The sequence below is a fragment of the Argentina silus genome, assembly GCF_951799395.1.
Source record: "Argentina silus genome assembly, chromosome: 3".
NCBI lineage: Eukaryota > Metazoa > Chordata > Actinopteri > Argentiniformes > Argentinidae > Argentina > Argentina silus.
In genome coordinates this window covers 22503217-22520432 of record NC_139657.1, presented here as the reverse complement: position 1 = coordinate 22520432, position 17216 = coordinate 22503217, and the positions used below count along the sequence as shown (strand labels likewise).

Genomic DNA, 17216 nt, shown 5'->3' with positions numbered 1-17216 from the left:
CTGCTTCAGCCAACTTGTCGTTATCTTGGCAGAGAAACAAAACAGCGTTGTAGAATGCAGAAATGTCCCGGCACCCCAGCCAGAGGAATAACACAGAAGTAGCACCCCCTCCCACATAGTCTAGTCTATAAAAAAAAAAGCCAAGAGGAGGAATTAACTGATATTGATTAACAAATGATTAACAAATTAGGCAGAATTTATAAAAGGTTAACACTTGATGAATCCATGAATGTGATATAGTCTATGGAAAGTTATTAAAATGTTTATAGATGCCCCCTTGTTGTAATGCAGTGATAGTCTGTTAATAGTTTGTAGAGCATCTATATATGGACTATCCAAATAAAGTGTCACCGAAGTGTAATCGCTTCATAATTATAATCTTCCCCTACATTTCCTGATAGATCAAACTGAGGGCTCCACAGAGCATTCCCCAAGTTTTTCTATGACATTCATCTAGTGAGACTGCAGAGTGGATAGAGCAGCTGAAGATCAAAAACTGCCTCATCATCAACGCAGTGAAATTACACCTCTTAACTCCAACACCTAGTGAGCGTTGTCCCAGGGTGTTTCTCTCTTGGGTGTCTCTTGAGTGAGTCTCTCTCTCTCTCTCTCTCTCTCTCTCTCTCTCTCTCTCTCTCTCTCTCTCAATCGATCTCTCTCTTAATCTCCATCTCTTTCAGTAGCATTGTCAGCAATACTCACTGGCTCCAAAAACACTCTGCCGTCGTTTCATCTTTGTTTAATCTTTCACACAACGGGGGGACAGAGGGAGTCACACATGAGGGACAGCATGGCTCACGCCAGTACCCCATTGGCATTTTTTAAAAGCTGATGTTGCATTCATATTCCATTGTGACGGAAAATGGTATGGTTCAACAAAGTCCAAACATTGTTTAAAGATTTGTAAAAGGATGTTGATTCACTGCCTTATGCCAACCATAAAGAGACGATGGAAAATAACTGAGGCAATGTTAAACCAAAACATTGCATAGACATGTGAAGTAGGATGTGGTGTCACTGTCAATTATTTTAGGAGCAGAGTAAGGCAGTCAGAAAGTGTAATTGAGGCAACGTCTCATACCAAATGTCAACCAGACAAGTTTGCAAGACATTATGCCAGAGATGTTTTAATATTAGTAAACACTGTTCCACAGATGTTGCTCTGACATACTGTATTCGTAGAAACATTGTTAACAAATGATAATCTGAAGGTTACCTTCAGATTATTGCATTGTAGTTGTAAGCAATCATTGATGCTGTGTCCCCAAGCAAACATTACCACAAAGATCAAAACTTACGTTGGTAAAATATTGGTATCCAGATATACAGTGCCCTCTGTAATTGTTGGAACAGTGAAGAATTGTTTCTTCTTTTGACTCTATACTCCAAAAATGTGGATTTGAAATCAAATTAATTGCACCAAAAGTATTGGGACAATTGCTTTGACAGGTGTTTCTAGTTTGTCAGGTGGGGTTTGTCACATAATTTGTGTAGACATAAGAGAGCAGTCAATGTCTAGTCTTGATTCTAGGCTTTGCGTTTGCCTTTGGAGTCTACATGAGGACGAAAGATGTGTCACTGAAAGTGACTGACAAATCTGAAAAAATCAAGGAGAGGAACCTGGAGAGGAACACTCTCCAGGAGGTAAAGACACTACCATCCACAGAATACGTCACAAGCCAAACTACAGAGGCTTCACTGCAAAGTGCAAACCACTAGTTAGCCTAACAAAACAGGTTACAGTTTGCTAAAAAGTACCTTAAAAAGCCTGAAGAGTCCTGGAAAAGGTATTCTGGACAGATAAGACAAATATTATCATGTACTGTAGCAGATTGCAAGAGAACTTCCCAAGATCGACAGCATACCACCTTTTGCCTAAAATCTGCTGACAACAGCAACATAATGTATTCTGAAGTGTACAGATATATCTTGTCATATATATATATATCTTATAAGTGCAAGCAAATGCCTCCAAATTCATTGGATGGCACTTCATCATACAATAGGACAATGACCCCAAACATACTGCCATAGCAACTAGGGAGTTGACTGGCCAAGTAAATCTTCAGATTGTAATCCAATTGAACATCCCTTTCATTTCCTGATGATAAGAGTTTAGGCACAAAGCTAAAAAACAACAAAACCTAAAAACAAACAATAACTGAAGATGACTGCAGTACAGGCCTGACAGAGCATCACCAAAGATACCCAGCGTCTGGTGGGGTCAATGGGTCGCAGACATCAGGCAGTAATTGCATGCAAAGGATTGTCAACCAAATACTAACAGGTTCATGCCGCCATCGCAGCAGTGGTCTACCTCAATGTCACTGCCACAGCAGACACAAGGCGTGAAGTGCTGCCGAAACCCACCACAAGGTGGTGACAAGAGCTGTGAAGGATGTTTGAAAGAAAATTATTTTGTCTTATCAACTTGCCTTATCAGATAGATTGGAAAAATCAAGTTTATTATAGCAGCTCGTGAATTACAGAGATGAAGAGTGGAAGTGGTTTAAATATCAGGTTATTTTAACCCAGGATCAAGCAATGGGACCAACTCCTATATACTCTCATACCGTCATCACGCATTCTCTCACAGTGCAGAGAAGCAGGGAAAATGTTTTTGCTCAATATGACATGAATAAACTGTCTTTAATAACTGTGTGCTATCGTTTACCGAGGCTGACGTGCGTAAAATGTTTAAGCATGTCAACATCAGTAAAGCGGCCGGCCCAGATGGCATCCCGGGCAGGGTCCTCAGAGCATGCGCTGACCAACTGGCGGGTGTTTTCACTGACATATTCAACATTTCCTTGTCCCAGTTTGTAATCCCCACCTGCTTCAAGGTGACCATTATCATTCTGGTCCCAAAGAAGACCAAGGCTACCTGTCTTAATGACTATCGCCCTATGGCTCTCACGTCAGTCATAATGAAGTGCTTTGAGAGGTTAGTTAAGTCCCACATAAATTCCTCTCTACCTGCAACACTAGACCCCCTCCAATTTTCATATCGTCCCAACAGATCCACTGATGATGCCATTGCCACCCAGGACAAGAAGGGCACCTATGTGAGAATGCTGTTTATTGACTATAGCTCAGCATTCAACACCATAGTCCCCTCCAAGCTCATCACCAAACTCAAGGACCTGGGTTTCAACACCTCCCTATTGAACTGGATCCTGGACTTCCTGACTGGTTAGGTACACCACTTCCTCCACTCTGTCTCTCAATATGGGGTCCCCCAGGCCTGTGTGCTCAGTCCCCTGTTGTACTCCCTGTTCACCCACAACTGTGTGGCCATGCACAGCTCCAACACCATCACAGCTCCAACACCATTGTGTCACCAACAACAACGAGAAAGCCTATGGGGATGAGATAAATGTCCTGGCAGAGTGGTGCCGGGATAATAATCTCTCTCTTAATGTTAGCAAAAACAAGGAGCTGATCATGGATCTCAGGAAGAAACAGGGGTAGAGCTGAAATGGAGAGTTAACTTCAGGTTTCTTGGTGTCTATGGATCTAACATGGTCACACCACACCCACACAGTGATCAAGTCGGCACACCAGCGTGTTTTTCCTCAGGCTGCCCCAGATCCTCACAAACTTTTGCAGGTGCACCATTGAGATCATTCTGTCCAGCTGCATCACCGCCTGGTATGGCAGCTGTACTGCACAGGACTGTAAAGCCTTGCAGAGAGTGATGAAAACGACCCAGTCTATCACGGGCCGTGAATTCCCAGCCATCCACCCCATCTACTCCGAGAGATGTAAGAGGCCAGGAAGATCATCAAGGACAACAGCCATCCCAGTCACACCCTGTTCTCTCTGCTTCCATCTGGCCGATGGTACCGAAGCATCCAGTCCCGGACCAACAGGTTTCAGAATATCCTCTACCCTCAGGCCATTAGACTGTTGATAATGCACCGTATTGATTACAGAATGAAGTTAAGGATTTTGATGTGAGTAAGGATGTTGGGTTTCAGTGGGATTGAGACTGGATCTGAAAAAAAGTAGCCTACAGTTGTTATCAGGGAAGTAGGAAGTATATTTCGTGAGGGGGTGCTGCCTAAAATGTTGTGGGGGGGGTGAAGGGGTACTGTGCCCCACCTTGTACTCAGAGAAAATGTTGCATATCACCTGTTAAACAAGCAATTCTGGTGACTTTTGATGGGAGAATAACATAGTGCTTATGAAGAATTGTAATAAAAACACTGAAGAATCGAGAGAGGACTGGACAGGTTAAGAATAAAGACATACATTTATTCGAATGTACAACTTCAGACAGTTATGGACATGATGAAGCGGACTCTACACAAGTGGTCACATGACCAACTAACACAAGTTAACATTATGACTCCAAAATATATTTTATGGTTAATAATGATTGACAATGATTTGCTCATCCCGGTGTGACAGACACTTGATCATATCAAATCCTTGATTCCAGCAAGAATACCCAAAATGCTATTTTACCATGCTCTCAAATTACATTGAATCGCAAGGCGTTTACGCTCAAGCCAACACCTGAAGCTGATGACTCGACACTACGTGCTGCTAACGATGCATGTGAACATTAGACATTAATGGGAGAACCTGGTCACGATTATGTCATGCTGTTTTAACAGAACCTTTACCTAGCGCACAACAACACATTAATGCACATAGGAAGACAATTAACAAATTAACCATCTAACAGTTTCAAAGTAACATATAACTGCAGCAAACAAATGGAATTTTAACCATACATTTAACACTATATGTGTCAAGGACAACACAGGAAACCGGTGCACATAGGCCTAATCCAAGAAACTCAAAGGAAATCTTGCTGTCCTTGTCCTTAAATAACACCCCAACAATACAACATAGGTGTGAGAGCCAGTTGGCCTATACTATATACATTACAATAGCAAAGGAATTGACGACAGTCAAGGTGCAATTTCTTCCAGACGTCCACCAGGCATGCTCATTTAACTGTAAATAGGTATTCTGGGCTAGAGAGAGGGGGGCATTGATCACCATTCACACTGGGCAATCAGATGATCACTGTCTTTGTCTCAGCCACATTTAAACACATTTCAATGAAATAGTAATAATATGAAATACAGCTGATTTACCTGAGTGCACCTGTCCGGACCCATTAAACAGCTCTTATCTGATCACGAGAGCGTTGAATATGTTTGTCAGTATATCAATCCCAACTCATCCAAACCTGTGCTACAATCTAGCAGGAGCCTATGTCAACACGCACCACCACACAAACTGATCACATACTGTATAGTGAGAGAGAGCAACGTAATGCGAAATGGAGATGGAGTAAGGTGAATACCTCGCATTTTGGCTATTTGTCCCGATTCCGACAATGACAGAAGATATGTACCCAGCAAAAATGCTGCCTATCACCTGTTAAACAGGCAATTGTGGTGACTTTTGATGGGAGAAAAACATAGTGGTTAGTGCAAGTGAAAAGCATAGAATCCAACAGCAGTCACACAATTTAACTAGTAGCCTAGATGACGCACATAGACCACCATCACAAGAACACAAGATCTGTATAAATAAAAAATAAAAGAGATCCAGCGTTTTCATTTTCACATTCACTTTCAAAAACAATACTCTTACAACCGTTTGGTCAGTTTGGTTAGTTTCTGACTATTGCACAACGGTGACACAATGAAAAATGTAGGTGGGGTAACCCACGCAATGCCTCCAGTCCCTCATTGATCATCACATGCTGCTGCCCCACAGACCACTGGAATCCATTCACCACATAACTCACTCTCCATGGCAGCAACATAGCATATTCATTAAGACAACAGTCTATCGATGTGGCTGATTGTAACATCAAAAGAGCCGTGATTCATTAGAGTTACGTTACATGTCAATGTGTTTGAATTGGTGCTAATCTGGTGCTAATCTGATATACATGTATATATGACGACTGCACACCTGTACATGGCTCAAACACCATTGTTAAGTTTGCAGACGACACAACGGTGATCGGTCTCATCAGCAACAACGATGAGTCGGCCTACAGGGAGGAGGTCCAGCACCTAACAGTGTGGTGCAACGACAATAACCTGGCTCTCAACACCAAGAAGACCAAAGAACTCATTGTGGACTTCAGGAAGTCTAAAGCTGGCGCACACACCCCCATCCTCATCAACGAGACTGAGGTGGAGCGAGTCACCAGCTTCAAGTTTCTGGGTGTCCACATCTCTGAGGACCTCTCCTGGACCCTCAACACCTCCACCCTGATAAAGAAGGCTCACCAGCGTCTCTTCTTCCTGAGGAGACTAAAGAAGGTCCATCTATCTCCTCAGATCCTGGTGAACTTCTACCGCTGCACCATCGAGAGTATCCTTACCTACTGTGTCACAGTATGGTATGGCAACTGCTCGGCATCGGACCGGAAAGCACTGCAGAGGGTGGTGAAAACTGCCCAACGCATCACCGGTTCCTCACTCCCCTCCATCGAGGCTGTCCAGAGCAAACGATGCCTGCGTAAGGCACGCAGCATCGTCAAGGACATCTCTCACCCCAACCATAGACTTTTCACCCCACTCCCCTCCGGGAGGCGCTACAGGTCTCTCCGCACCCGAACCAGTAGGTTCAGAGGCAGCTTCTTCCCTGCGGCTGTCACCCTGCTGAACTCGAACACTACACCTACCTGACAACCTACTACCCCCGCAACCCCCCCCCCCCCCACCCCGGACAATTGCACTATTGCACTATACTCCCCTCCCCTTCTCTTACTCAATACCACTGCTCTTCTGTACATACCTGTTCATACTGTTCATAATGCACATAATGCACATATCCTATATTTTCTTTAATACTACTGCACATACTGTACATACTTGTTTATACTGTTTATACGGCATTCCATATTTATATTTATTCTGCATCTACCTCATGTTACTGTTAATACATATATACTGCTAGACTGCATTACCCATACAGCTCATATGCTGCTACACTGCTCATACTGTAACTATTTATTCTGCTATAATGCTACTGCTACTCACATACTGCTATACTGCACTGCTATATTATACTGCTTATATTATACTATATTATACTGCACTACTACTGATCATATATTGCACTACCTGTAAATACTGTTCATTGCACTTTCTGCTATTTTGCACTTCTGGTTAGACGCTAACTGCATTTCGTTGTCTCTGTACTTGTACTCTGCACAATGACAATAAAGTTGAATCTAATCTAATCTAATCTAATCTAAATTCTGCACAGCTGACATGAGGACCTCAGTTTCAGTTACATAATATACTGATGTCATAATATACTAATGAATGGATCTCCACTGCCGTTTATCAAATGATTCTATTCTCGAGTTGTGTGAGCTTCTTATTGCACCGCAGTAGTCCTACATACACAGGGTTAGGGTTAGGGTTAACCCTAACCCTAACCCTAACCCTAACACATTGATCTAGTTCGGGAAGTCTCCAAGTCCTTTTAAGAAGAACTCCAAGTTATTTTAAGTACACTACACTCACTCATACACACCCACACACACACACACACACACACACACACACACACATACGCACACACACTCAAAGGGAGGTCTAGTGTTCAATGAAACAAGCCAACGCACGACTGCACTCTGTTGGGCTAGTGGGAGAGACCATCATCTAACTCTGTTTTAATTAGAAAATCCATTAAATGATTACATTTTAATTAAACCCGTCCTATATAATTAAGATATGATGATCTTGTGTAGATTGGGCTCTCTTGGGTTTATTTATTTATCTCTAAGTTTACCCCTGTCAGCGAAGCCTTATCACTACCACTACACTTGCAATGCATTCCAAAGAGGATATGCACGAATGGAAGACCTTGATCCTCTGCTCCCGCTGTGAATGTGTGGCACATTCAGCTCGGCAGATAAGCGGCTCTTGAAAACCAAAGTAATTTAGTCTGATCAATAGGGTGGAATGTGTCTGGCTGAAATGTCTAGAGATATCTATCTCATATCAGGATGTGGGATTTGGATAGGAAAAGAGAATGCCTCTTCCCATTTTGTATCTATGTGGTCCTGTTTGCTTTTTGTGCCCTGCACCGTGTTTAATCATCCTTCATACTTTTTTGCCATTGTAGTATCCAATCACATGGTTTTGTTTTTTTCTGTTTTTGTTTGTGGGGATTTGTTTTTCTCTGTTTTTTTTGTTTTTTTGCTTCTACATGTCCTTTAATGCTGTTTTTGCTACAGTTTACTTTTGTTTTTATCTTTATTTCATACAATTAAGCATATTAAGACGATAGGCTATTCTACTGAACTTGTGTATTTACAATTGTACCTGTACAATTGTAAATACACTTAAAATGCCATTTTAATTCAAGTATTGATTTAAAAAGTGATCAAGACCCCATTTTCCTTCTGTATTGTTGCTTGGTAGTAAAAACATCTTTTGCAACCTTTCTCTCCAACTTCTTTGTGCCACATGCAAAATGACTGTCAGTTTGCCTATCATCATGACCAGCCTTAATCTTGAACAACATTGCCTCCATCCAATCAGCTCTGGTGAGGAGTGACACACAGAATCATAAGATATTTTATTATGATCTCAGTGGTGTGACCAAACACCAAGCCACAACTTTTAACACAAAGCACCAGTAGGGGAACTACAGTATATACAGTACCTCCTAATCACTGTTAAAGTAAACAGAACCAGCAGAAACCGGTTTTGGTCGACAGGCAGCGCTTGTTGAGGATCACTGAACTCCAGGATGACTCTGTCATCCCTTCCTCTAATTAACAGAGGCTCCATACAGAGCTCCCCAGCAGCACTAATGGCCTTGTCAGAAGGGAGCAGGGGAGCTAGCTATCTAACACATGCAGCCCAATGTGACAGTCTTCTGGGCTGGAGACAGACAGCTAGCTAGGTTAACTGGCTCCTCTGGTCCTCTGAAAAGCGCTAGACTGGTTAGCTATTATCACACATGTTATCATTAGGCTATCTAAAGAAAGAGCAGACTGGTATACCTCGATGTGTATGAGAGTGTCTAGAGAAAGTGTAATGTAATGTGTATACTGAGAGAATACATATATGTGTGAGAGACATAGGTATGTGCATGCATGGGGTATGATATAAAATAAGTATTCTGTATAAAAGGAGACCACACACACACACACACACACACACACACACATCCCCAGAGCATCATAACGCACACACTGTAATTGGTTGTGGCTTCTTCTTCTGGCCTGAAGTGAAAGTCATTAAGAGACAGTCATTTTCAAAGAGGTTTTTAATTGTCATCCCCCCTTGCAATCGCCACTGGCTGAGTAATTGCATTCTAGTTTGCCATACAATGCACGATGCTGCGTTCAACTCGACATGAAACATATTGCTTTCATTAGCCTGACAGTTAATCCCTATGTCATTGTCCCCTGCTCCCAATCATGTCCTTTCTAAATCACACACACACACACACACACACACACACACACACACACACACACACACACACACAGAACACACAGAACACAGAACATCACAACCAGTAAGTAGCCTCTGCATACCTGAGAGGCTGCAAACAAAACGTTCATGGCTTCACTATAGACCTCTGTCCTCATACCATCTCAGACTCTCCACGATGCAATCAATAGTCTATTGGCAGGTCAACTATGCACAAATGAGATCAACAACCCAATTTGTATGAGGCTATCGAATAGGTAAAGAATACAAATAAGGTCCGAAATCAATTGTGTCAATCAATCAGGAGAAACAAAATCAGGCTTTAAACCTCACAACTCCATCGATTTGATGTATTGCAGTGTGATGACAGAGTAAGTATGCTGTGATAACGGCAAGCTTAAATGTGAAATGGAATGTTTAGTATGGTATAGTACTATAATAGTAAAGTAGTATAGTATAATATTGTCAAGTATAGTACAGCTGCAGGTGGTCAGTATCACACTATTACTACCTACAGTATTCTTTTTTTCATTATGTGTCTGTATCATTTGGCAAGGAAATGTACACTACTGTTTTCTCCCGTCCTTGTGGACATACATTTCACTGCACCCACAATCATCGTTTAACATTGCGAGTGCACTGTCATCCATACTTTCAACCTATCTATTCTTACCCACTGAAAAAGATGACTTCACAATTCAAAACCGAATAGATTATTATTCAGGGTTAATGTCGCATTTCTACAATTATTTGAAGATTGTAGGCCTACCTTCCAAATCAAAAGACGGCACTGTCAGATGAAACTTTGCCTTATAATTTAGCCCTTTTATTTTAAGTTACTTGCATGACTGCTTATCCAAACTCAAAGCCGTGGTTCCACCGCCATGCAGATGTACAATCCACTACTCTCCAACTAGTGGTGAATTCTGCTCCTCGTTTTGGCTTTGAAATACCCCAACTAGGCGACTTTGAAATACCCCAACTAGGCGACTTTACGTGGGGAAAAATTTGGCATCTGCTCTCGAAAAAGAAGTGGGCTCGAGGAGAAATGTTTCAGTCGTATTCAGGTCTGTCAAGTGTTTGGGAGACTCCTTATCTTGAAGATTTCAGCAAATTTCTTACTCTCCTTCTTTTCTTTTTTTAAACTTTATTTAGTGTTATATATTTCACAGTAGCAGTATTTCACAGTAGCCTATAGCCCCAATTAATCATCCAAGTTCAGGAATAAAGGTGAGGGTGGCAGATTGCAGATTTTTTCAAGGATGAATCGGTTTTGTGTTGTTATGATGATGCTTTGCTTGCATCACCTCTACATTGCCTATGGGCAGGTGAGTACAGTATTTATTTCAGCCAGCAACAGTTATTGGTAACTTGAGTGGATTGACGTCTGTAATATTGCTTTGATTTTATTAACATGGCTGATTCTATTTCATTCAACATTCTAAATCAAATATATGTATTTGTCTAAATACTGAATGAAATGAATTGAATTGTACTGAAATAAACTGACCTTTAAGGAATGATTTAACACTAAAAGACAGCTGTGGCGAAAGAAATCAGCTGACCATTATGGCAATAACAAAAAAAAGGACTGACCTTGGGAAACAAGGGTTAAAAAATAAATGCATGTATAGTAGGCATAACATTACAGGTTATCTATAGGAGGATATGCAGAAACAATGGAAAGTGTTTATTTTCACAGCTCAATAGAGAAGTCAGTGTCAGGCTGTCTAATTCCTGGCACACACTACATGTTCACTCAGGTGGTACTTCATAATTGGAGCAAACAATTTCACAAGAGGTTGTGACAGAAAAGCTCATCCCTATATATAGACTTGACAGCTTTTACTTATGTTTCAGTAAATACTACGCCTTTTGAGTTGTTTGTGTGAAGTGAGCAGTCACACATTGGTGATAGGCCTACTGCTATCAGTGGGTATTGGTAAGCGTGAATGATGCCTAATATGAAATTTCATTGTTAGTAAATTGCACATACAGTATAGCAGATACTCATCCTATGAATAGAAAGTCACTGACATATTTGTTTCTGGTGGTATTTCTACCACTGACATGTAATTATTTAGTCATTACTGTGGGACTTCTTGTCATGTAGATTTTATTTGTTGGATCACTACTATACTGTTTGGATCACCCTTTCCTCCATTTCATCTTAGAGAGCCAAAGCACGATAGATAGGGAGTGGAGAAGTGTGGAGGAGGGAATGGGTATGACCTCAGTGTACTGGCAGGTCAGCCATCCAGTTGTTCTCATCTCAGTCTCGGTGTGGCTAAAGCCGGGCAGACACTGCATGATTTCAGCCATGAATTTGCCATGGATAACGTCCGATTTGAATCCCACATTTTGGGTCGTGGCTTCTTTCTACTTGTGCAGTGTGAGATGTGATATTTGCTACGGAGCAATATAACGTAAATCAATAGGAATCCAAGATGATGCACAGTGGCAATGCACAAGTTGCAGTTGGGACCATACTTATAGAGTACTTGTATATGTACATTACATCAAGACAGCATGACGTGGAGAATTTGTCTTGCAGTATGAGACCCTGTCATCGGTTGGAATCATCTGCGTTTGTGAAAATCGCAGTGTCCGCTTGGCTTTACTCTATTTGATCTTTCATTCAGAACTGCAAGGGCATAACAGTGGTTTTGATTTTGACAAGGGGGTATGGGGTCCCTCCCCCAGCAATTTTAAAATACTTTTTCTGAAGTTGATATCTAGGTCAATACCAATCTTAAACCTTATCTCCTTTAGAAGAGCACTCACTAACTAACCCTCCCTCCACTTTCCCCCCTCCAACCCCACCCCAGGAGTGTCCGTCCAGGCAGGAGCTGCAGAGCTCTCTGCAGCAGGTGGAGAAGATGCTGTCTGTCCATGAGGCCTCCTACCAGCAGAGCCTCCGCTCCCTGAGGAAGAAACTGAGTGCCATGCAGAGCAGCACCATCAGGCAGATTACCACCAAGGCCCACAGCAACGGTGAGAGAGAGGAAACCATATAGCGATCATGTGTATTCTTAAAGGGACATTTCACCACTTTTTAACCTTTTTTCCACTTTTGCAGAACAAACTACTGACATACAGGCAATGGTTTGACCAAGGTTTTAGACATGGAGGAGTGCTTTAAGGCTTAACTTGTCACCCTCTGTCATGTCCACCTATGGACAACCACTGTATATCATATTTATCTCATCAAAGTCCTTGTCATGTGGTGCTCATTGGTTATTCTACCTCATTCCTCTTCTCCTCTCCTCATCCAGCAACCTGTCCTAAGCCAGAGAGCCTGGCCTATGGCAGAAGGCTGGGAAGGGTATTTGCTGTGGGTCATGAAGTGCACTTCCTGTGTAAAGCTGGCTACGAGCTGCTGGGACCACAGACCAGGGTGTGCCTGGAGTCTCTGAAGTGGAGTGGTCAACATCCCACATGCAGGGGTGAGGCAAATCCCTCCCCCCCCCTGCCCCGCCCCCAATAAAGGATATCCCACATGTACTTTCATGTGGGCTATCCTCTATTGCTGTCTGCGTGTATTACCTAATTCCTCCGCTATATGTAATATCCAGCACTATGCATGCTTTTAGTCTGTCTACATGATGAGAGTCACGTGCTATGCACACTGTGGCTCACCATACTGTATATAAGATGTGTCATAATTCATAGTTTCATTTGTGCCTATCCCCAGTCCTATCCACAGTGCTCAATACCCTCAACCCGACCCTCTCCTCCCCCTCCTTCTCCTCCACCTCCTCCACCTCCTCACCATCCTCCCGCTCCTCCTCCTCCTCCTCTTCCTACTCCTTCTCTTCCTCCTCTACCCTCTCCTCCTCCATCTCCATCTTCTCCTCCTCCCCCTCTCCGTCCTCCTTCCCCCCCTCGGCCTTCATCCGCCCATCTCGCTGTACTCAGTTTCAAGGCTCCGCCCACTGCATCTGTGATTTGGGCTTCACCATATCAGGCCGGGACAACATCTGTACAGGTGAGTCCCACCAAGACCAGTTCCTGTCTGAGGTCGATGGCTTTTGAGCTCAAATACAGTTCTCTTTGCTTCTAAGAATTACAGATCTTGTATAATAATCAAATGGTCAAAAACACATACATACATTAACAATACATCATACATTAACAATATACAGTACTTCACTTTTAGGAGCCAATGTGTTTGGGATTGAGATTGGATTTACGATTGGAAGTGATGAGATCCTTATTCGAGAAGTCCAACAATATGGGTCTTATGTGTGTTACAGACATCAACGAGTGTGAGCTGTTCCCCCTGGGCCAGCCGGGACGCCTGTGTATGCACACCTGTGTCAACGTCCCCGGCAACTACTTCTGTGTGTGCCCCCCTGGCTACAACCTCACCAGAGACAACCGCAGCTGCAAAGGTCAAAGGAAGTAGCCCATTCCACGAACTAAGACTACCTACCCTTGTCACCTGTTGTTACTATTTGCCAGGAAATGTGTAGGTTGATACAGTCTCTTGTGTTAGCACCACCTATGACGAGTTTGATTAGCAGGTGGAAGATGCTGCTTTGCTCCTAAATACCTCTTCACCCCCATTTCTCTCCTGTTAATGAAAAAAAAAAAAAAAAGCTTCTTCTAGCATTGTGACTGCCTATGGCCCCTGGTCTGAGCATTGATTACTTTATCTTATGATGACTGATGGATCGAATAAAGATTCAAGATTCTTTATTTGTCACGTGCATACAAGTATACAGTGAAATGCAAAAGTGACAGTGCCACAGAGTAGTGCAACAATAAGTTTTAAAGTAAAATAAAATAATAAAAAATAAAAATAAATAGAATATAAGCAGCAGTATAACCAGCGGTGAAGCAATGTACACAATGGAATGGCTATATACAATGGCAATGACAGGTTGACAGTACAGTTAATTACAGTGAAAGATGAGTCTGCAATGGATAATGATTGTCACTTTGGATAAAGGCGTCTGCTAAATTCCATAAATGTGATGTAAATGTAAATAATGAAAATAAAAACCTTCGGTAAATTAGAATGCTTCTTTTAAGCTCTCAACTAAGCTGCCTGTATGAATTGCTCTCTTCAGGATTCTGAGGTGGGATGTCATTTGGAGTAGTTTTGTGGTGCTGTTACTCCTCTAACTCCCCCACCCCTACTGTGTAGATATTGACGAGTGTGAGAGCAGGCTGCACAACTGCACCCAGGACCAGGTGTGTGTGAACACATACGGGGGATTCCAGTGTGCGCAGGTGGAGTGCTCACACATCAAAAACGCCACGTATATCAAGACCTCGCCTGTGTAAGTATATATAGTCAGTAATGGAACAGTGAAGAATTTTTTCTTCTCTTGGCTTTACACTCCAAAAGTTTGGATTTGAAATCAAGTAATTACTATGAGGTGAAAGTAAAGATTCTCAGCTTTTATTTGATGGTATTTGTGTAGATATTGGTTACACTTTTTATGCATAGTCCCCCTGTTCAAGGTACCCAAAAGTGATGGGACAGACGTCCAATTTAAGCACTCATGTTTAGTATATGGTCGACAATCCTTTGCATGCAATAACTGCCTGAAGTCTGCAACTCATTGACCCACCAGTCACTGGGTGTCTTCTCTGGTGATGCTCTGCCAGGCCTGTACTGCAGCCATCTTCAGTTGTTGTTTGTTTTTAGGTCTTTTTGTTTAAAATCTTATCATTAGGAAGTGAAATGCATGTCAAATTGGATTTAAATCTGAAGATTGACTTGGCCAGTCAAGAACTTTATGGGCAGGTCTAAGGTTTTTCAGATTTTTCAGCTCAATAATGGCTTCCTTGACTTTTGAGAGCCAAAGCACGATATATATGCCACGTCATTTTGCCTCCCACTGTTTTAACCAAAGCTTATTGTGGTTACGCTTGGAGACCCACAGTAAACTACACAGACTCCATAATGGGAAGGGAGATTCCTTGCTATCCCAACAATCCAGTAATTTTCGACCAAACAAACAATTTTGATGTGGAGAGAGAAGAGTTTCATTTTCAATGTCACCACATTGCAGTCCCACCCATAACTAAGCTCTTGTAACCTCATTCACCTAAATTATCCAGCAGAGATCTTAACCCCATGGTTTGCTCATGCTTTGTTCATTCAAAGTGGTATCAAGAACAGTATGTGGTAATGAACATTCTCTCTTGCAGTTTGGTATGTATTCATTCATTTATACAGAAAAGGAAAAACTCAATTAAATGCAATCCCCCTATTCTCACAGGATGGCAACCAATACTATTTTGTCTATCCTCAATACCAATTTAGATTTGAAAATGTCAAAACAAGCCATTCGTGATCCTCCTCTCCCCCTCTTCCCCCTTTAGGCGTTGTGAGAGGAACCCCTGCGTTGTAGGGGACAAGGCCTGTTCCCAGGCGCCCAACTCTGTCTCCTTCCACTTCCTGTCCGTGGTGTCCAACTTGTCAACCCCACGTGTGCTGTTCCGAGTGTCAGCTGCCCGAGTGCTGGGAGACACGCTGCGCTTCGGCCTGCTGGGGGGCGGTGGGCTCGGGCACTTCAGCGTGCAGCGCTCGGGCAGACAGACGGGCACCTTGCTCCTGGTCAACCCGATTCAGGGCCCCGCTACACTGGAGGCAGAGGTGGAGATGAGCGAGCTGGAGAAACGAGCGCTGCTGGGGCGCTACCTTACCAAAGTCACCCTGTTCGTTTCACCCCACAGATTCTAGAGTAGTAACGAGGAGGGTGGTGATGTGGAAAGAGAGATAGGAGGGGTTAGATAAAGGGAGAATCGAACCACTGAGTTTGTTTTGTCAGCCTGTGATTATGCGTTTTTCCTAGGCTGTAGATGCTGTGACAAAGGGTCACAACATAAACCAGACCTGTACTGTATATAATAGTTTTACACAGACTATTCATAAGGATTTTTATAGTTAGGATTATTCCAAAATATGTGAAATATTTGTGAATAAACTAAAAGGATTCCAGTCTTTGATGTAATGCAGTGATTGCATAGTGAAGTGCCTTTTTTTATTGCAGAATATGTAAGTATCGTAGGAAGACCAACCCCTTATCTGTAATGCATGTAAATGATGAGGCGATACTGTATTCTACTGAGAACTTCAGTACATCAGTCGTATTTGTCTTTATTTATTATTTTGTGTGCGTGCCAGATTTTGTGTAAGGCATTTGTGAAAATGTATCATTCTTGTTTTTCTTGCAATTTATTAAAATACATTCACTATTTGAGACTGTGAAGCTGCACTGTGTGGGTACAATACTCAAAAGACATCATTAATTGTTCACTAAATGTTGGTTTGAATCCAGTTATAATTTTAGACAGAATTCAGTATGTATTGCATTTAGGCATTTTGAAGTGTAAGTGGTCCTTACAGAGATTTACTGTACTTACAGCTATCTGTCTATCAATCCACAGAAAGGCAGACAAGTGGGTAGTTTTGAAGAAGGCAGCAAAAATGTATCACTCTAGTGTCAGACAGCACGCATAGGATCTGTCCCAGTCTCTGCCCCTTTCCTGTCTGAGTTATTTCAAACATACATGCATACACACAGAAATACGCAGATCCAGGATCCAGACAGTACACATTTAGAATGTCGAAGGTCAGCTCCTCAGATGATCATGAGACGACCTGGGGAAAGGTACATCATGTGTGTATTTTGGGCCAAATGCATAAAGCCTCTCTGTGTCATAACATGTATGAGGGGCTCTACCATCCAGCATTGAGAGCAGCTGAGCAGATTTTGTTGGGGCACATGAAGGGTTAAACCACATAGAAACCGAGTA

General features: G+C 42.4%; 1 protein-coding gene across 1 annotated transcript; it reads left to right on the top strand.

Moving 5' to 3' along the window:
- Positions 1 to 1557: 1557 nt before the first annotated feature.
- On the top strand, positions 1558 to 16140 carry LOC310802233 (fibulin-7; the record flags this gene model as incomplete). Its single annotated transcript, XM_083666525.1, has 11 exons — positions 1558 to 1644; positions 2679 to 2917; positions 3020 to 3065; positions 3322 to 3467; positions 3610 to 3694; positions 12269 to 12434; positions 12716 to 12891; positions 13221 to 13428; positions 13697 to 13834; positions 14593 to 14728; positions 15780 to 16140. The coding sequence occupies 11 exons, from the start codon at positions 1558 to 1560 to the stop codon at positions 16138 to 16140; spliced, it is 1788 nt and encodes a 595-aa protein (XP_083522651.1).
- Positions 16141 to 17216: the final 1076 nt, after the last annotated feature.